This window comes from Xenopus laevis, chromosome 7L, assembly GCF_017654675.1.
Source record: "Xenopus laevis strain J_2021 chromosome 7L, Xenopus_laevis_v10.1, whole genome shotgun sequence".
Classification (NCBI taxonomy): Eukaryota; Metazoa; Chordata; class Amphibia; order Anura; family Pipidae; genus Xenopus; species Xenopus laevis.
The window spans coordinates 98,602,362-98,622,535 of record NC_054383.1 but is presented as its reverse complement, the minus strand read 5'-3'; the positions used below and the strand labels follow the sequence as shown (position 1 = coordinate 98,622,535).

General features: G+C 40.3%; 1 protein-coding gene across 2 annotated transcripts in view; it reads left to right on the top strand.

Moving 5' to 3' along the window:
- The window catches only part of ccdc30.L (coiled-coil domain containing 30 L homeolog), a 63,072-nt gene that overhangs the window by 4,998 nt on the left and 37,900 nt on the right, over positions 1-20,174 (top strand). Inside the window, exons 3-11 of one of the 2 annotated variants that reach the window (XM_018226063.2) lie at positions 4,285-4,467; positions 4,887-5,007; positions 6,689-6,873; positions 9,584-9,673; positions 11,018-11,101; positions 15,246-15,399; positions 15,658-15,729; positions 16,718-16,833; positions 18,498-18,583. In XM_018226063.2, coding sequence (XP_018081552.1) covers positions 4,285-4,467; positions 4,887-5,007; positions 6,689-6,873; positions 9,584-9,673; positions 11,018-11,101; positions 15,246-15,399; positions 15,658-15,729; positions 16,718-16,833; positions 18,498-18,583 — 1,091 coding nt within the window. Of the gene's footprint in view, positions 1-4,284; positions 4,468-4,886; positions 5,008-6,688; positions 6,874-7,649; positions 8,284-9,203; positions 9,252-9,583; positions 9,674-11,017; positions 11,102-15,245; positions 15,400-15,657; positions 15,730-16,717; positions 16,834-18,497; positions 18,584-20,174 lie in introns of those variants that run through there. The other variant, XM_018226065.2, reaches the window with a different exon arrangement.

Here is a 20,174-nt window from a genome sequence, read left to right as displayed (position 1 = left end):
TACAAATCTATTGTTATGAGAGCTCATACATGAACCAATTATACATATGGGCCAGAAACATTGAAGAAGAGATTGCTCTGTGTGTATCTAGCTTAAGATTGCCATACATGGACAGATTTTAGCTGCTGGTTCAAGTCCTTTAGACCAGTGTTGTCCAACCGGTGGCCTGCATCTGGCCGCGACCACCCCTTCTGTGGCCAAATTTAACTGGCTGCTGCATTGTTCATACCTGTAACACCTCTATTGTCCACACCCCTAAAACCCTGTACTGTTCATGCCTCAGACAAAATGCTGGAGGGGCAACAGCATTGTGTCACTGTATGAAGCACACCTGCTGCATCCTCATTTTCTATGCTGCCTGTGTGTGCCATACTCTGCCTGCCCTATGCTCCCTGTGTGTGCCATACTCAGCCTGCCTTATGCTCCCTGTGTGTGCCATACTCTGCCTGCCCTATGCTCCCAGTGTGTGCCATACTTTGCCTGCCCTATGCTCCCAGTGTGTGCCATACTTTTCCTGCCCTATGCTCCCAGTGTGTGCCATACTTTGCCTGCCCTATGCTCCCAGTGTGTGCCATACTTTGCCTGCCCTATGCTCCCAGTGTGTGCCATACTTTGCCTGCCCTATGCTCCCAGTGTGTGCCATACTTTGCCTGCCCTATGCTCCCAGTGTGTGCCATACTTTGCCTGCCCTATGCTCCCAGTGTGTGCCATACTTTGCCTGCCCTATGCTCCCAGTGTGTGCCATACTTTGCCTGCCCTATGCTCCCTGTGTGTTCCATACTTTGCCTGCCATATGCTCCCAGTGTGTGCCATACTTTGCCTGCCCTATGCTCCCTGTGTGTGCCATACTTTGCCTGCCCTATGCTCCAGTGTGTGCCATACTTTGCCTGCCCTAAGATCTCAGTGTGTGCCATACTCTGCCTGCCCTATGCTCCCAGTGTGTGCCATCCTCTGCCTGCCCTATGCTCCCAGTGTGTGCCATACTCTGCCTGCCTTATGCTCCCTGTGTGTGCCATACTCTGCCTGCCTTATGCTCCCTGTGTGTGCCATACTCTGCCTGCCCTATGCTCCCAGTGTGTGCCATACTTTTCCTGCCCTATGCTCCCAGTGTGTGCCATACTTTTCCTGCCCTATGCTCCCAGTGTGTGTGCCATACTTTTCCTGCCCTATGCTCCCAGTGTGTGTGCCATACTTTTCCTGCCCTATGCTCCCAGTGTGTGTGCCATACTTTGCCTGCCCTATGCTCTCAGTGTGTGCCATACTTTGCCTGCCCTATGCTCTCAGTGTGTGCCATACTTTGCCTGCCCTATGCTCCCAGTGTGTGCCATACTTTGCCTGCCCTATGCTCCCAGTGTGTGCCATACTTTGCCTGCCCTATGCTCCCAGTGTGTGCCATACTTTGCCTGGCCTAAGCTCCCAGTGTGTGTCATACTTTGCCTGCCCTATGCTCCCTGTGTGTGCCATACTTTGCCTGCCCTATGCTCCCTGTGTGTGCCATACTTTGCCTGCCCTATGCTCCAGTGTGTGCCATACTTTGCCTGCCCTAAGATCTCAGTGTGTGCCATACTCTGCCTGCCCTATGCTCCCAGTGTGTGCCATACTTTGCCTGGCCTAAGCTCCCAGTGTGTGCCATACTTTGCCTGCCCTATGCTCCCTGTGTGTGCCATACTTTGCCTGCCCTATGCTCCCTGTGTGTGCCATACTTTGCCTGCCCTATGCTCCAGTGTGTGCCATACTTTGCCTGCCCTAAGATCTCAGTGTGTGCCATACTCTGCCTGCCCTATGCTCCCAGTGTGTGCCATACTCTGCCTGCCCTATGCTCCCAGTGTGTGCCATACTCTGCCTGCCCTATGCTCCCAGTGTGTGCCATACTCTGCCTGCCTTATGCTCCCTGTGTGTGCCATACTCTGCCTGCCTTATGCTCCCTGTGTGTGCCATACTCTGCCTGCCCTATGCTCCCAGTGTGTGCCATACTTTTCCTGCCCTATGCTCCCAGTGTGTGTGCCATACTTTGCCTGCCCTATGCTCTCAGTGTGTGCCATACTTTGCCTGCCCTATGCTCCCAGTGTGTGCCATACTTTGCCTGCCCTATGCTCCCAGTGTGTGCCATACTTTGCCTGCCCTATGCTCCCAGTGTGTGCCATACTTTGCCTGCCCTATGCTCCCAGTGTGTGCCATACTTTGCCTGCCCTATGCTCCCAGTGTGTGCCATACTTTGCCTGGCCTAAGCTCCCAGTGTGTGTCATACTTTGCCTGCCCTATGGTCCCAGTGTGTGCCATACTTTGCCTGCCCTATGCTTCCAATGTGTGCCATACATTGCCTGCACTATGCTCCCAGTGTGTGCCTGCCCTATGCTCCCAGTGTATGCCATACTTTGCCTGCCCTATGCTTCCAGTGTGTGCCATACTTTGCCTGCCCTATGCTTCCAGTGTGTGCCATACTTTGCCTGCCCTATGCTCTGTGTGTGTGTGTCATACTCTGCCTGCCCTATGCTACCTGTGGCAGGTGAGGCTGGTGGGGGTTTGTTAGTATTTAGAAATTGTTGTTCGGGGTCCTAAGGTGTTTATTCGTGTGCTGGGGATGGGGGGGGTTATGCTGTGTTCTCCACAGGTGAGGAAGAGGCAAATGAATTTGAGGGTTTGTTTTAATATGGCTTACATTTTTCACATATGGGTGATATCCCTGCAGTGAGCACCAAGCATTTGGTTTTTTTGTGAGCTACCACCATTAATATGGGTATGGTCTTAAAAGTTCTTGTGGTAACATGGGTGTGGTTTACATACAGGGAGTGTTCAACACTAGCTTCCATTATCAGCCCTCCACCATGTAGTCCATACAAATTCTGGCCCTCTGTACCACAGAAGTTGGACATTACTGCTTGAGAACATGAGCTTATCTGCCCATGTATCGGGCCCTCCGATGGGGCCCCCCGACCAATATCTGACCAAAAATCAGGCAGGTTTGATTTTCCTGTCCATTCGAGGACATCATTGGCTAGTTGGTACGGTCCTCATCTCATCCGTGCCTATTGTAATCCGATTGTTTGAACCTTAGGGCATATCAGGGAAAGATCAACTCGTTTGGCAACCTTGTGTTAGTAAATGAGCCCATCTGTGACTTGTGAGACCATCTATGCATTGCATGTTCTTGAAGGCACAATAAAATACCAAAATAAAGATATTGTACTAGTTTTGCCATATGTGTGTTTGCTTGTTTTCTACGTTCATTTTTATAAAAAGGAAAAAAGTGATTGCCATGGCAAGAATGACAACTTTTCCTTACTGCCCTTGGGGTTCAGAATATGACCAGGTGTCTCATAATGCTATTTATAATAATGACTGTATAGTTGTTTTAAAGGGGTAACTCTCCTTATTACCTTTTAGCATGTTCTAGACCAGGGGTCCCCAAACTTGGCACTCCTGAGCCACGTTCAAATGTAAATCGAGTTGGGGAGCAACACAAGCATGAAAAAAGTCCCTGGGGATGCCACTATGTGGTGGTCCTATTTTTACAGTACACCTGGGTTTTATGTAGCCACAACTTGTCTCCAAATCACCTGCTTTGAGGCCACTGAGAGCACCATACAAGGGGGTTGGTGAGCAACATGTTAAGGTGGCCATACACTATGATCCGCTCGTTTGAGTGGATCTTAACCCGATATGCCCACTAACCGCTGGGCAATATCAGGCCAATCCGAACGTTCGGCCCCAGAGCCGAACAATTGGATTACAATACTATGAATGGGCTCCATTGGGTCGCAGGATCGCATCAACTAGCCGATGCGGTCCTGGATCGTACAAAAAAATCAAACTTGACCAATAACTGGCCAATATTTGGCCTGATATCTATCGGGAGGACCCATCGGGAGCCCCCACACATGGGCAAATAAGATGCCGAATCGGTCTAAAGGACTGATGTCGGCAGCTTTAATCTGCCAGTGTATGGCCATCTTTACTCATAAGCCACTGGTTGGGGATTACTGTTATAGACTCTTGTTCTTGGCAACTTTTCAACTAGTCTTCATTTTTTGCTTCAATAGTTATTTGCCTTCTTATTCTGCCTCTTTCAAATGGGGCTCACTCCAAGATATTTAAAAAAAAAAAAATTGCAGACCAATCTTTTAGGCTAGTACCACCCATGCAGTGCTGTTGGGTCGCATAGGCTGGGGATCAGCCTTTCAGTATGGAAACTTTATTGCATTTTATATCTCTCCATGCATACTATGCGTTATCTCTCTGTAGTTTGTGACTTTTAACTGTGGCTGTTGTCTTTCCGAAATAAAGGTACATGGGCATTTGGGAAATATACTCTGCAAGCTTAAAGAGGAAGGACTTCATTCTGGAGCTTCAGCTGATGAGCGCTTAACATTTCTATGGACTCTATACCAGGGGATTCAAACCAAGTTAAACACAACAAGTAATGAGCTGGAGGAGATTAGACAACAACAAGCTGAAGAAATGAAAGAGGTAAACTACAACCACAACATTATTAATAAAAAACAAAGCGAAGAGTGCAAAAATTAGATGATTGCACCCTTTTCATGCACTTTGCACTAAGGATGCTTTCAATCCACTATTTTGGGATCTGGCTGAATCTCGATTCCTCCATGAAATATTCTGGCAAATCTGAATCCTTATTTGCATATGCATGGAAGGGACAAAGAGAGCTGCACATGCAGCATGTGGTAAAACAATTCAACTTCCATGTTTGTGCGATAAAAAATCACATGATTTTAAGTATTTGCATCCAAGAGAATTCTGGATTTGGTGCATCCTTACTTTATATGCTGCGTTTGGGTTCGCAAATGAGCTCCATTGTCTACAAAATCTTTAAACATTTTGCAGATCTTTCTTTCATTTTAACGAAGCATGTCCTTCCTCACTAGGTAGAAAGCTATGTGGCTCACATCCGGAGCCTTACTGAAGAGAGGGAAGCACTCACAACAGATTTTGAAAAGGAAAATATACAACTCAAGGCCGAACTAGCAGAACTGCACCATCAACAAGGTAGTTTGCAAATTTAATGTAAAAACCTGCATATAGTATGGGTATGAAATCTGTTATCCAGAAAGCTCTGAATCCCTATAGACTCAATTTCATCCAAATAATCCAAATTTTTAAAGGGGTTGTTCACCTTTAAGTTAACTTTTAGTATGTTATAGAATGGCTAATTCTAAACAACTTTTCAATTGACCTTTATTATTTATTTTTTATTGTTGAATTATTTGCCTTCTTCTGACTTTTCAGAAGGTCAGCAACACCATCTTAAAAAACAAATGCTCTGTAAGGCTATAAACTTTGTTATTGCTACTTTTTATTACTCATCTTTCTATTCAGGCCTTCTCCTATTCATATTCCAGTCTTATTCAAATCAATGCATGATTGCTAGGGTAATTTGAACCCTAGCAACCCGATTGCCGAAAATGCTGCAAACTGCAGAGCTGCTGAATACAAAGCTCAATAACTCAAAAACCACAAATAATGAACTAATTGCAAATTGTCTCAGGATATCACACTCTAAATGATATTTAAAGTTAATTTAAAGGACAACTAAACTCTAAATGGCTTAAAATTACATTTTATATACTGCACATATTGTGCCAGCCTAAAGATTTAGCTTCTCAATAGCAGCAATGATCCAGGACTTGTCCCATAGGGTCAGCATCTTGGAAAGTGTTTGCAACACTCGCATTCTCAGTGGGCTCTGAGCAGCTGTTGAGAAGCTAAGCTTAGGGGTTGTCTCAAATTATCAGGCAGAAAATGAGGGTATGTATATCATATAAGTTGATGCTACAGGGCTGATTATTCAATTATCATACTAGTTGCACTGGATTCTGTGCTGCCATGTAGTAATTATCAGTATTCATTACGAATCAGCCTTGTATTGTGACATTTATATTCTATGTGTACTGTATATTGTGAGTGGATCCCTAAGCTCAGTAACTGACAGCAGTGGAGTGAATCAGCAGAAGAGAAGATTGGGAGCTACTGGGGCATCTTTGGAGGCACAAATCTTTATTTCTACTGCTGTGGTTGACTTGGGCTGGTACAGAAGCCCAAAACATAATTGTGTCACTAATCAAGCCCTTATGCTATGCAATCTACTGCAAGGTAAATAAAACTTCAGGCAGTGGTTAAACAAGACAGAACTGCCCCCCCCCCCCAAAAAAAATGCGCATGACATCTCCCGCTCTGCTGGTGGGGATTTTAATACTATAGAGGAAGCCGACCCCATGGTCCTGGATTCCCCGGGGTCTGCTTCCTCTATAGTTACGCCACTGCATACACTGCATTTGAAGCTGCTCCATGTTTCCATTTGAGGTAGATAATTATTACTGGTATATGACCCCTCCCCCTTTTTCTCATTAGCATGTTAGCAGGAATCCATTATGCAGCAGGAAGATCTGTGCACTGGTAATATCTACATATCAAGGATAAAAATATGGAGTAGCATTAAGTTCACATTTTTGCCCAGTTTAGCTCAAGAAATAACAAAAAATATATATTTTTGTGATTAAGACTATGTTCAACACAATTCCTATTCATTGAACTAATGTTAAAGAAGGGGTTTTCTTTTATTAGTTAAATATTTAATAATAATTTTTAGGTGGACATACCTATTCATTTTGACCATCTTTAACAGTATTTTCATTCCTCTTTTTGGTGTGGTTCTTTTCTGTATTTTTAGAATCACAGCTGAAGGAAGTGGAGGAAATGCTGGACCAAGAAGGTTTGAATGACATTGCCAGCAGCAGCCCCAGTGAGCAAGTTGCCTACTTGTTGGTTGAAAGAGCAACTTTATTGGAGAAATTGGATATTTTAGAAGAGCAATTGGATTCACGCCTAAAAAGTTTGAGCGGTTTAAACAAACAGGTATGTGCTTTTGTGTCTATAGTTTATAATAATACAAAAAAAATATCAGGTGTAAAAGTTGCAAAATATAAATTTCAACTTGACGTGTTGCTCTATCCTGAATTCAGATCACTAACTTTATAGAGTGTGATGGAAGGTTGTGAATATGCGACAAAGAAAAAAAAGTGTTGAACTAAATTTTAGGAAAATGTGTTCTGCCTGTTTTAGCTAAAAATAAACCTTTTTTTTTTTTATAAATGGTCCATATGGAGACCTGCCCCTGGAATCATTTTACAGACAGGTGCAATAGAGAGATCTTTGTTGTATGCACCAACAGTTGGCTGGATAGATTTACCAACATCTAAAAAACCCTAAAAAAGAACATACCAGCCCAATGCAGAATAACACTCATGGCCATAACTGTCCATTGCATCCCGTCTAGTAGATGCGCCGTTGTCCAGACTATTTAAATCTACCACTCTACCAGTTACTGATGCAGCAGCCTTTAAAGATCCTTCACTGGGGAGAGCTCAATCTAGTGAAGTTGTCTGCAATACACATCCCCGGAGTGTACAACACGAAGGCGGACTTCCTCAGTCAGAACCAGCTAGACCCAGGGGAATGGGAACTTCACCCAGAGACTTTCAAACAACTCAAAGTTCACTGTGGACAGCCAAGCATCGACCTAATGGCATCCAGATCCAATCGAAAAGTAACAATTCTTCGCTCGATATCTAGACCCCATTGCAGCAGGGGTAGATGCCATGACACAGCATTGGCAGTTTGACCTAGCATATGTTTTTCCCTCCTCTTCCAATGTTGCCACGAGTTCTCAAAAAGATCAAGCAGACTCGATTGACAAACAGTCATAGTAGTGGCCCCATTTTGGCCACGGAGAACCTGGTTCACCGACCTTCAGGAGATGTCAGTGGCACAGCCGGTCCGGCTAGAGTCCAGACCAGACCTTCTCCAGCAAGGGCCAATAGTACATCACAATCCCGGACTGTTCCCTTTGATGGGATGGCTGTTGAGGCATCGATATGTCGGAGACGGGGTCTAGACGTCATCAGCTCCATGTTAAAAACTCGAAAGCCTTCATCATCCAAATCATATCATAGGGTGTGGCACTCTTATTTCAACTAGTGTAACAAATCTGGATTTCCTATTCTGGAACTTGATATTCCACATGTACTAGCATTCTTACAGCAAGAACGACAGCTTGGTCTCAAACTTAGCTCCCTAAAAGTTCAAGTCTCAGCCCTGTCTGTTCTATTTCAATCTTGATTGGCAAATGATGATGTTATACGTAAGTGGCCCATGTCATGCCTCTGTTCCATCCTCCTGTGGCTGGATGGGATCTCAACTTAGTGCTGGAAGCCTTACTTGACCCTCCATTTGAACCGCTGAGTTCAGTTTCTGATATATGGAATACCTGGAAGGTAGTGTTCCTCATGGCAATATCATCGACCAGGAGAGTATCTTAACTAAGTGCTCTATCATGCGAGCCCCTGTAAATAATTTTCCTTAAAGACAAAGCAGTTCTACTAGTCCCTAGTTTTCTTCCCAAAGTGGTCTCTGCATTCCACTTGAACCAAGAAATTATTGTTCCGTCCCTGTGTCCGGAACCAAACAATGACAAGGAACACCGACTACACAGCCTAGATGTAGTCAGGGCTCTAAGGTGGTACATTGAACGGTCGAAATCCTTCCGAAAATCTCACTCTCTGTTCGTCCTTCCATCTGACCCTCGCAGGGGTCAATCAGCCTCAAAAACATCAATTTCTAGATGGATCAAAGAATCAATCAAACAAGCCTATACTGCCAAGGGAAAAGCACCACCTGAAGGAATCAAGGCCCACTCCACTAGGGCCGTGGGAGCTTCCTGGCCATGGCGTGATCTGCAGGGCGGCAACCTGGTCGTCTGCTCACACCTTTACTAAATTACACATTCTCTTCTGCCGAGGCTTTCCTCGGACAGAAGGTGTTACAATCTGTAATTATCTAAATAACAATCAATTACGCTCCCACTTTGCTGTATCTGGGAATGCTTTGTTAACGACAAAGAAACAACAGAGAAAACAGGATTTTTAATACTCAACATTAAATCTGTTTCTCTGTAATAGAAAGGGAGATACAGGGCTTCCCACCCTTGGGCGAGCTTACCATTTGGTTGCTTATGAATAAACTCTGGTTTACAGTTCTGCCTGTTATGGTTAAGGTTCAAGTTTATAGTTTCTGTTTGCGGCTTTGGAACAAACTGAATAGGAGTGTATGGTGTGTGAGGATAAATCGGATGGCCACGCCCACTTTAATATTCAAGTGTCCTGCTTCCGGAGGATGGAGCTTAACCCCATCGGTCCATGTGTCCCCCTTTCGACTACAGAGAAACAGATTTAACGGTGAGTATTAAAAATCCTGTTTTTTGTCTGTTAAAGCATTCATATTTTTATTCCCGTGCCTAGTGCTGCAGGGAATTGTGGGGTTTAGAGGATGCAGACTGAGGACAGCTGGCTGCTGATCCAAAGTAACCGTAGCCAGCTCAGTAAAGTAGTCAGAGATCAGCAGGGGGCTAGGCTTGGGGAACTTTCAGAAACCATTTAAATTATGAAAAGTCTGTATATTTTTTAATTGATGTATATTGCAAAGTTGCTTAAAATTATGTTTACTTTTTAAAAAGCTTAATTTGTTTTTTGTGGCCTTATCCTTTAATCTCCAAAACTTGCTGTTCTAGGGGGAACTGGAACAAATTCATAAGACATTAGAGGAAGAACTTTATCAACAACATGAAACTATGAAGCTCACAAAGGAAACTCTTACTAAGGCAAGTAATCTGAGTGAATTTGGTTAAGCTATAAGAAGGCTGATAATGCAATGGGTTATCAGCTGCTCCTGTCAGTTAATGCTGAGTCCTGTAGTTCAACAACAGCTGACAAGTCACACTTTTTCTGATCCTGCTGAGCAAGGTAATGGAGCTTGGCATATATCCATGCAGGGCATGCCAATCATCTTCAGTTGTCTTTAGAGTGACAGTCAGTGCTCTACAGCTGCTGTAAGCAGATGGAGGGTGGAAACATTATTTCAGGGCTATACCACAAATGGTTTCTGTCTATTGCTAAAGTACTTACTGTCAGCTTCTTCTGTCAGTTGATAGAATACAGGGAGCTGTAGTTCTAGAGCAGTGATCCCCCCAACCAGTAACTCGTGAGCAACATGTTGCTCTCCATCCCCTTGGATGTTGCTCCCAGTGGGCTCATCCCAAGTGCTTATTTTTGAATTCCTTATTTTGAGGCAAACTTTTGTTGCATAAAAACCACATGTACTGCCAGAGTACTCATGTAGGTTGACTGTCCACATAGGAGCTACCAAATGGCTATTCACAGCCCATATTTGGCCCTTATTAAAAGAACATTTTTCATGCTAGTGTTGCTCCCCAACTCTTTTTACATCTGAATGTTGCTCACGGGTTCAAAAGGTTGGGGATCCCTGTTCTCGAGCAAATGAAGGACTGTAAATAAGGCTAATCCAATATATGCAAATGGTATTCACACACATGTGGGCCCCTCTTGTGCCCTTTAGTGCTCTTGTACTTGTGCCCTCAGGGTTGTTCATGACCCCTTTACTGTTTTGCCCCAGAGCTTTTGCTGTGCTTACCAAGAACCATATTTTAATGATATAGTATAAGAAAATCCTAGTGATAGTCAATCCTTTGAATAAGTTCAAGTGTAAGCTTCTCTGCATTAAATTTAAACCAATTGCTATTCTAGTGGCAATTTCTGCCTGTAGTTAGAGAGAAACTGACAGAATAATAAATATACCTTTATTATAATAAGCTAAAATGTTACCTACAATTATTGCAGTTCTTCTATCTCCATTAATTATTGAGATTGTGATTATAATATTGATATACAGACATTTTTAAAACTTGAAATCACTGGGTCATTTTGATACTTGATTCCAACTGTGGCCCTGCAGCTGTTTGTGGGATGCTGGGGAACTTAGGTTTAGCAAAAACTGGAGCTCCACTCATTGGCCTACTAGGTTTCACACAATCAAACCAATATAACATAGTCACATCAATGGATTTAAAATATAATATGTTCTTATATGCTGTACAGTCTAATTATACATTTAATGTTAATGTCATTTAAATCATTTATTTCATAAGGCACAGCTATCCCCTGTTGAGAATCCTTGGAAGAAGTTGTTTGGAATCCATAAAAATTCAGGCAAACTGACTGCTGATCATTCTGTATGTTTCCGTTTCCCTATATTAAGTAACACTCCTAATATGCCAGAAACCAGTCAGCTTAAACTAACTCACTAACTTCACAGCACTTCTTCTTTACTCCTTCGGGGTACTCTCACAATGCATGATCACTAATAAATAATATACACAGTGGTCTGTGGTTTAAAAACTGCTTGTATGCATATTGGTACTATATAACAGTTTACATTTTTGAGCTATTCAAATGGTGCTGCTGACATACAAACTTCTAAACACCGTACAAATATGTGTTTAAACCAGTATGGGATCCCGTATCCAGAAAGCTCCAAATTACAGAAATGCCATCACCCATATAGTCCATTTTAAGCAAATCATATTTTAAAAAAAATCTTTTTATTTCTCTGTAGTAATAGATCAGAACCTTGTACTTGATCCTAAGCTGCATGAATCCATATTGGTAGCTTACCATAGCCAACCAATTTTATTGGGTTTATTTAATGTTTATTTGTCTTAGGGGCAGATTTATGAAAATGTGACACTAGACATCCCCACAGAAAAATTCACCCACTTTCTATTCATATTTCTCACATTTTGATAAATCTGCCCCTTAATGTGTGGTGATCCCTTATCAGGAAACCCCAGGTCTCAAGCATTCTGGATAATAGATCCAATACCAATATATCAGTTTAGTATTGTCTGTCTGTATTTCACCTACCAATATAGATGTTTGACTATGCTTTTTCTATGTGACAAGTTTGCAACAAATGTTTGTGCATACACTCAGTGGTGTATTAACATTTATTCACTTATTCTTTTGCCAATATGTGTTTTTTTTTTTTTTTTTTTTTTTTTTTCATTGTACATCAAGCACTTATAATTTGATATATTGGATATTATGGGGCAGATTTATCAAGGGTCTAATAGTAAATTCGAATTTGAATTTTCGAGTGTGAGATTTATCACACCATGACCATGGAACAGTCCTAGTTATTCACCACCTAAAACCTGCCTGTACAAGTCAATGGCAGAGGTCCGTTGAGCCATTTGTTGATGTTAATAGCCTTCCTGACATTCGTACGAATTGAATACGAATTGAATACAATTTGAATTTTCGCTCAGAACCATTCGATCAAATATCAGACATTCTAATTTTATCTTAAATGACCTCTGTCTAATTGTGAGTACAGTATATTCAAATTAAAAAAAATTAACATGAATTCGAAATTCGACCTTTGATGAATGGGCCTCTAAGTGTATTTATTTTACTTGATACTTATTTTATGTACAAGCATAATCAATAATACATTGGAAACTGTTATGGCTGTCCTTTTGAATGACAAAAGAGTACTGAACCACTTGCACACAACCATAAGCATATGTGAATGAATGTGAGAGAGATGCTGCCTCTCCCCTCATCTACATATGAGCCAAAAAGAGGCATTGGCAAATCAAATCATGTATCCCAGAGACCAACTGCGTTTCGCAGGTTTATGGCAAAACATGCAGCAAAGGTTAAACAGTAAACCTAACCTATAATATGTTTGTATTATTCATGCTCATCATTTGCCTTTGTTTTGCTGTCTTATTTAAAGGAGTTGTTCATCTGTAAATTAACTTTTAGTTCATGTTAATGTACAACTGGTTTTCAATTTTTTTTGTGTTTTTTTTTTTACTTGTTTAGCTTTTGGTTCAGTAACACTCCAGTTTGGAATTTCAGGAGCCATCTGGTTGCTTGGGTCTTGTTTACCTTTGCAACCAGGCAGTGTTTGATGGAGAGACTGGAATATGAATAGGAGAAGGTGGTTGATCCCAATGTTATTAATAGGGAAAAAAGATAAATATATAGTTAGGCCGGTATTTTTTTTTCAGAAAAGGTGGCAACCCTACCCGGCGGCCATTTTTCCTCTGACCCATCAGTAACATTGAAATCTGCAAACAGGACATGTATGCTCTAAAGTTCATGCAATGCAGATTTACACAGGCACAACATACATTGATAAATTGTTCTGCTGGGGTTGAGCACTGTAATGGTTAAGCTGAGCTCAGGAGAGGTGGTTAGGGGGGAAAAATAGTATCAGACAGATTTTTTTTAAGGGGACCAGCAATGCTATCTCTTCATTGGCTGTTAGACTGAAGGGTGTGTTTAGTTATCTGAGCTAAGAAGAACTGAGCATGCTCATTAGCCAACAGCCAAAGTAAATTCCTGAAAGGCAGAGTGGGTTAGGAGTAGGAATTATAAGTGATTACGGGGATGCTGCAGCCTTACCGTTTTTAACCTTTTAACAACCAGAATGGCAGGTATCTAATGATTTCAAAGAGGCAGTTCACTGAATTTTTGGGGGGTTTGCATGTCCTTTAAAGGTGAACCACCCCTTTAAGTCGCTCAGCATACTTCTCTACCAATATAGCTGATGAATCACTAAAAGATCTGCTTTGACCAAGTGCTGGCTCAGATGGGGCTGATCTAGTTATTTGGCCTTTAGGCTAATGATAAGATTACATACAGGACCCATGTGGATCTGCCAACAGGGGATTAAATCTGGTCCTCATTGGATAGGATTTCCCCCGCTTGTTAATTGTGTGAACAAGCCCGAATTACATACTGATTGGGGAATGGTTTTGGTGCAAATGTAAACTGCTGGCTCAATTAAGAGTGTCAGCAGGCATTATTTACTACATATTATTCTTGAATTGACTTGTAAAATCAGTTCCATCTAACATCTTGAGTTTCTGGACCCTTAGGAAACCTGAGTCTTTAAGACTTTAAGTATGTACCAAATTTATTTCTGGGGTCTGAAGTCCTGGGTTGATTCTGACAAGGGCATCTGGGTGTGGATTTTTTTTCTCCCCATGTCTAAATCAGTTTCTTCTATAGGTGAAAAAAAAAAAGCTTATCGGGTTAATAGGCTTTCTGTTAAAACGGACTTAAATGTGAATGACTATTCTGTTCTATAAGAAGCACTGAAAAGTATGTCTGAGCAGACCAGTTTTTTTTAATGTTGTTGTTTTATCGTGCTTGAAGAAAGTAGTAGACACAATTACATTACTAACAGAAAATAAATTTTTGTGTATACAGTCTGAATACAGCTCATTCTACATCCATGTAGAATGAGTAAAGGCTTTCCTGCTCTGTAAGATGAATCCTGCCATGGACTCAGTGAGAGGATTACTTACCACACGTGTCAAGTCATCCGTTTCAGCTTTTGTGTTCCACATCTACTTTCTGCTCTCAAGTTTTGTTTTGTATTTGAAAGGGTGTGTTGGGATGTTGCCAGACCTCTACTAAAGTGAATATTTGCCATTATTTGACTGGTCTCGTCTGTATAAATATCATTTTGACAACATAGATATACGAGATAAAAGGGCAGTCCCAGCCCTAGGGACTCACTATTCTAGTGGAGTAGATATATACATATTGCTGTGAGCATACAAGTTGTGAGCTGCTGGCTTTTTATAAGGCGACTGTAACATAATTGGAAGACTGTGGGGAAAGCTGTGGTTGGCCAGCAATCATGATTACACCTCTTCTTATGGATTATATGTCAATAAAATCTGATTTTATTTCCTTTTGTCATAGATTTGTTATTAAAGGGAGTCCACCCAAAACCTGTTTTTAGTTTTTCAAATGAAAGAAAATGTAATTAATAATGTAAATAGTTTATTATGTATGAAAGTAGAATCCATTTAGCTATATGTTTACATTTTCTGCATTCCTAGCACTGACTTTTGAAACAATGTAGCAGAAGCCAGAAAGTCAGTAGCTTATTGGCCTGTGTATGGCATCCACCAGAAAATCTGACCAATATGAAAATCCCATTACACAAGGGCCACATCGGCGTGTTGATGTAGCCCTGCTTCAAGGGGCCTCCCCAGGCCCCAATGTATGATCCATTCATATGCCCCAAGGCCAAAGATCGGATTCGCCCGATTTGTGCCAGAGTTTGGGTGGCCAAATCTGGCCCTGATCTGCTTGTTTGGCAACTTCGCAAAACAAATTGATCTGGCAGTGTATGGTCAGCTTTAAAACCAGAGAGCCCAACGGAATAATCATATACTGCTTTTTAATGTATGGAAATGTTCTTAGAATTATATGTTCTTCCATTATGCAAAAACAAGCACATTTTTTTGGACTCCACAAAACCATCAACTTACTTGGTTTGTACCTTAGACATTTGATGAAGAGATTGCTAAAGAAAAGAAAAGAAGGGAAGAATTGGAAAGAGATTTGGAAGAAGCATCTCGGAGGCTACAGATGGCACATGATGAGATCCGCAAACTGACTGAAGACTTGCTTATAAAAAAGAAGGAATTAACTGAGCTCGGTAATTACTGAGTGGTAAATAGTGCAGTCATGTTTATGCCATAATAATGTTTATGATTTAATAATATTTTTGTTACTATTTTTTTCATATCACAGTGTTAAACTTGTGTGCACTCCTTGGGCTTTAGTAGCTGAAGGGCACAAATACAATAATTTGGTGCAAATATCTGTTTTATTTTCAGTTTAATTTTCTCTTTTACATATCATGTGTATGAAGATTAAATCATTTGTCCCAATATGTATTTATTTGTTGTTCTAGAGCACATTTTGCAGAAGAGACAACAGGATAATGATGGGCTAAGCAAAGAACTGAAAATGCTTAAAGAAAATGGTATGAAACAATTTAATTTTACTGCCTGTTATGCAATAGAGTTCTTAAAAATACATATGCAGCTGTGTGTTTTTGCAAAAGTTTCACTCTTCTTACTGACTTGCACGATAAGGCACTATTCTTCTTGTCAAAGGAAATCTACCTAAGGCCTGATGAGGCCAGACATAAGTTATAACAATGTTTTTTTCAAAGACAAATAAAAACCTTTTGTGTCAATTCTTCGTGCAAGAAGGATTGTGTGTATATATGGCTATTCCCAGAATGTACGTCCCTACATCAGTATACATGTTATGCAAGCATTATGTATTGTTCTACAGTAACATTTATATACCCATATGTATGAGTTAAGAGTGGATCATTGCATAAATGCAAGAACAATTTTAGACCTAGCAAAATATTTTTTTTCTCGGGAAAACAAATCATCATGAAGGAAAATACACAATTATGTAGTCAAAATCGAGCAGAATAAACAACTTGCAATTGATACAACTGGAAACCAAAAATCACTGTGGAGTGTAAGTTGTTCAGCTTCCATGTGATTCTGTTGATTTACTACCTACTCTGGGCCGGCACTTATGTAATTTGAAAAAAAAAAATGCACCAGCCCGAGGGTACATTATGTTGAGCACCATGTCAATATCTCAGCTCTGACCCATCAGGTATCCCTTTTTTACCCTTTATGATTAGCCATGGGCCACCATCCAGTCGGAAACTTGTATTGGCAAGAAAGCAACCACTGGGCTCTGGTCTATCAAATAGCCCAGTCCCCAGTCCTTTCTTTCAGATCCCTTTCGAAAACTAGCACTACAAGCATGGCAGGTAGGAACAGGTGCAAGTGTGTCAGATTACAGTCCTGTTAGCTCACACACATATGGATTAAAGGAGAGAAAACACACTGTATGTACAGTAGCCTACACCTCGGGGCGGACGTTATACTTCAATAATTATTTAGATTGCACTTAAATTCATATAAATAATTATTTTTCAGATTTGCTGGAACTGCAGAAAGCAAAAGACCATAACAGCAGACTGGATAAAGAAATTCTAGCATTACGCAATCGTATTAAGTTGCTGGATTTAGAAAGGAAACAGAGCCCAGAGCAAGTAAGATTGTTTTCTTAATATCTGGGAAGAGCACTAAGATTTGAATGGTATACAGGGAATGATTTTAATTAGAGAGTTAGGGAAACTTAAAACCCAAAACCTTACCCTTAAAGAGCACTCACTACATAGGTACAGCTTGAATGAAGTGCAGACGTATTTATCATATAGGCTGGAGGGCTCAGTCTTAGGGCAGCAGCCTTTTTTGGTCCTGGCAACAGAAAATATTGTAAATTGTTACTGATCCTTGTCATGGTTAATCTGTAGAGCCAGGACTAATAGGGGTAAAGTATTTACATCACATATTTTCCAAAGTCTAAGGTATACTCTATGCTCTGTAATGGTTTCTGGTCATCCAAGCTATTTATAAACCCTTTTGCATGTGATTTCACTATAATTTTAAGAATATTTTTTAACAGAATAGTATTAATTATGGCATTGTGCCACAATTGTGGCATTTGTGTTCAAAAGACCTAGACAATGTTCCCTTTTCTCCCACTTTGTATTGTTTACTGTGTAATATTTAGACAGAGATAAACCAAGAAAATCAGAATGGGTCCAGAATTACGGGGAGTAGGAACCATAAGGGAGGGAAGAAGAAAATAAGGATCAGCCTATGGATGGGCTAAATGTGTCCTGGAAATTGAATTTGCCCTGTTGAATGTTTAAAGGACTATAACAAGATTCTCTAACGTGTTAAGAAAAAATTTATTTAGACGCCACATAGTCACAATCTAACAGAATAAACATTGCTTAATTAATAATTTGATCATTGTGTATAATTTATTCCCTTTGGAATAATAGATACAGTGTTGCTATACTTTCCTAAACATATTTATTGAAAGACAGTTATAGTGTTTTAATTAGCAGCTAGAGGTGAAGCACAGCTTTTTTTTTTTTTTGTTATTTTTTTTCCATTGTGTTTCTTGTTGCTGTGTTACCAAGTATATCATGTTACATAGTTGCGTAGTAATTTCAGTTGACGAGACACTCAAGTTCAGCCTTTGTGTCCCACCTAGCGATTCTGATCCATAAAACACTGTATAGCTCTTACATACTATCTTTATATAAATAAATGTACCACCATTTCGTGACGGTCTGTGTGCTGCCTCAGAGATCACCTGACCAGAAATACTACAACTCTAACTGTAACAGGAAGAAGTGTGAAAGCAAAAGACAGAACTCTGTCTATTAATTGGCTCATATGACCTAACATGTATGGTTTGTTTGGCATATTTGTGTGACCAGTGAATCGTATGAGCCGAGGGGGCTGCCCTTTATTTTTTAAAATGGCAATTTTCTATTTATGATTACCCAATGGCACATACTACTAGAAAAGTATATTATTATGAAAATGGTTTATTTACATGAAGGAGGGTTTTACATATGAGCTGTTTTATGCAATATCTTTGTATAGAGACCTACATTGTTCGGGGGGTATAGTTTTCCTTTAATTCAGACTAAGTTATAATTAATCTCTGTCAGTGCAAAACAATCTTTTGGGGTTTATTTAATGTTTAAATTACTTTTTAGTAGATTTTAAGGAAGGTGATTGAAATTATTGAAAGATGTCTTACCCCAAAAAACTCGGGTACTGAAGCATTCTGGATAACAGGTCCCATACCTGTATACAAAGTATTGGTAACTCTGCTTTATTTGTATTACAGATTGAAATAAGCAAGAGTGAATCTGCAGAGAAATCTCAGCCAAGTCAAGAAAAGGCCCTCCAGGACAATGAATTTCTTCATAAAAGGTAAACTTAAAGCTTTTATAAACTACTTAAGCGCACACCTGAGAATCAGACTTGTCTTATTTCTTTACCACCATGCAGCAGCTGTATCAATTTCTAATATTAGGGTAACATGTTGATTTTGTCAACATGTTGATCTCTTTAAAATCTGGTAACTCTTGGTTTATAATTTAATCTGTATTTTTATAGGGAAAACTATAAACTGTGCAGTATATATCCAACCTGAATCGTAATCAGGCATCTTGTTTAAGTGATCCAGCAGGGAAAATAAGTATTGAACACTGCAAAGTTTTTCTCAGTAAATACATTTCTATTGGGGCTATTGACATGAAATGTATACCAGATGTTGTTGGGGTAACCGGCCAGTAACAACCCAAGTAATCCACACATACAAATAAGTCCATACATTTTTAAGTTATATGTAATAAAGTTGAATGGCACAGGGAATAAGTATTGAACATGCTTACTAAAATGTATTTAGTACTTGGTAGAAAAGCCTTTGTTGGTAATGACAGCTTTAAGATGCCTCCTGTATGGAGAAACTAGTCACATGCATTACTTGGGTGTGATTTTTGCCCATTCTTCCACACAAACTGTCTACAAAATTTGAAGGTTCTAGGGGCCTCTGATCTTTAGTTCTTTCCATAGATTTTCAATTGAATTCAAGTCGGGTGATTGACTGGGCCATTCTAGCAGCCTAATTTGCTTTCTCTGAAACCAACTGAGAGTTTCCTTGGCTGTGTGTTTGGGATCATTGTCTTGCTGAAATGCCCCCAGTCAATTATATGAAGTCTGCCAGTACCATATGCTGAAAATCTGCCCCACGCCATAATGTTCCCACCTCCAAACTTCACTGTTGGTATGATGTTTTGGGGTGATGCGCAGTGCCATTTCTCCTCCAAACATGGTGTGTGCAATGATATCCAAAGAGTTAAATTTTGGTCTCATCTGACCAAACTATATTCTCCCAGGAATATACGAACAGGAGGACGGCACTCCGGTAAAAAGCAGGTTTTTATTGTAAAGAACTGCAAGGATACATAAACCTTACGCGTTTCGGGAACACCTTCCCTTAATCATAGGCATACAAAATGAATCGAACACATGCATTATATACTATCAATGTCTAGCGACCTCTGTTGGTGGTCAGAGTTCTTACAGCTAAAAAGTATATACATATATTTTTTCTCTTATGCTTTATTATGTTTTGTAAATCAATAAAATCAATCACACTCCGTTAAAATATGTAAAACCAAAAAGGGGGAAAGAAGGGGAATTGTCTAGCCTTGGAAGTTGCATATAGTTATCAATTGGAGTTAAAATGTAGCAATATAATAACTTAAATCCTTACTATAGGATTCATCCTAAAGCAAATCAACTTCTATATAGTTTACTTTAGATCTTATTATTTTGATTTTTTCTATATGCTATATTTATATTCAAATGTACTGAAAGATATAAATATATAAATAAATACATTAGTGTATGCACACTCATGTGGGAATGTCAAGGGGAGAAAAAGGAGAAAGGAGAGAGAAGGGGGGGGTTTTCTTATATTTATTATGTTTTGTATATATATTTAGATTGATCTTAA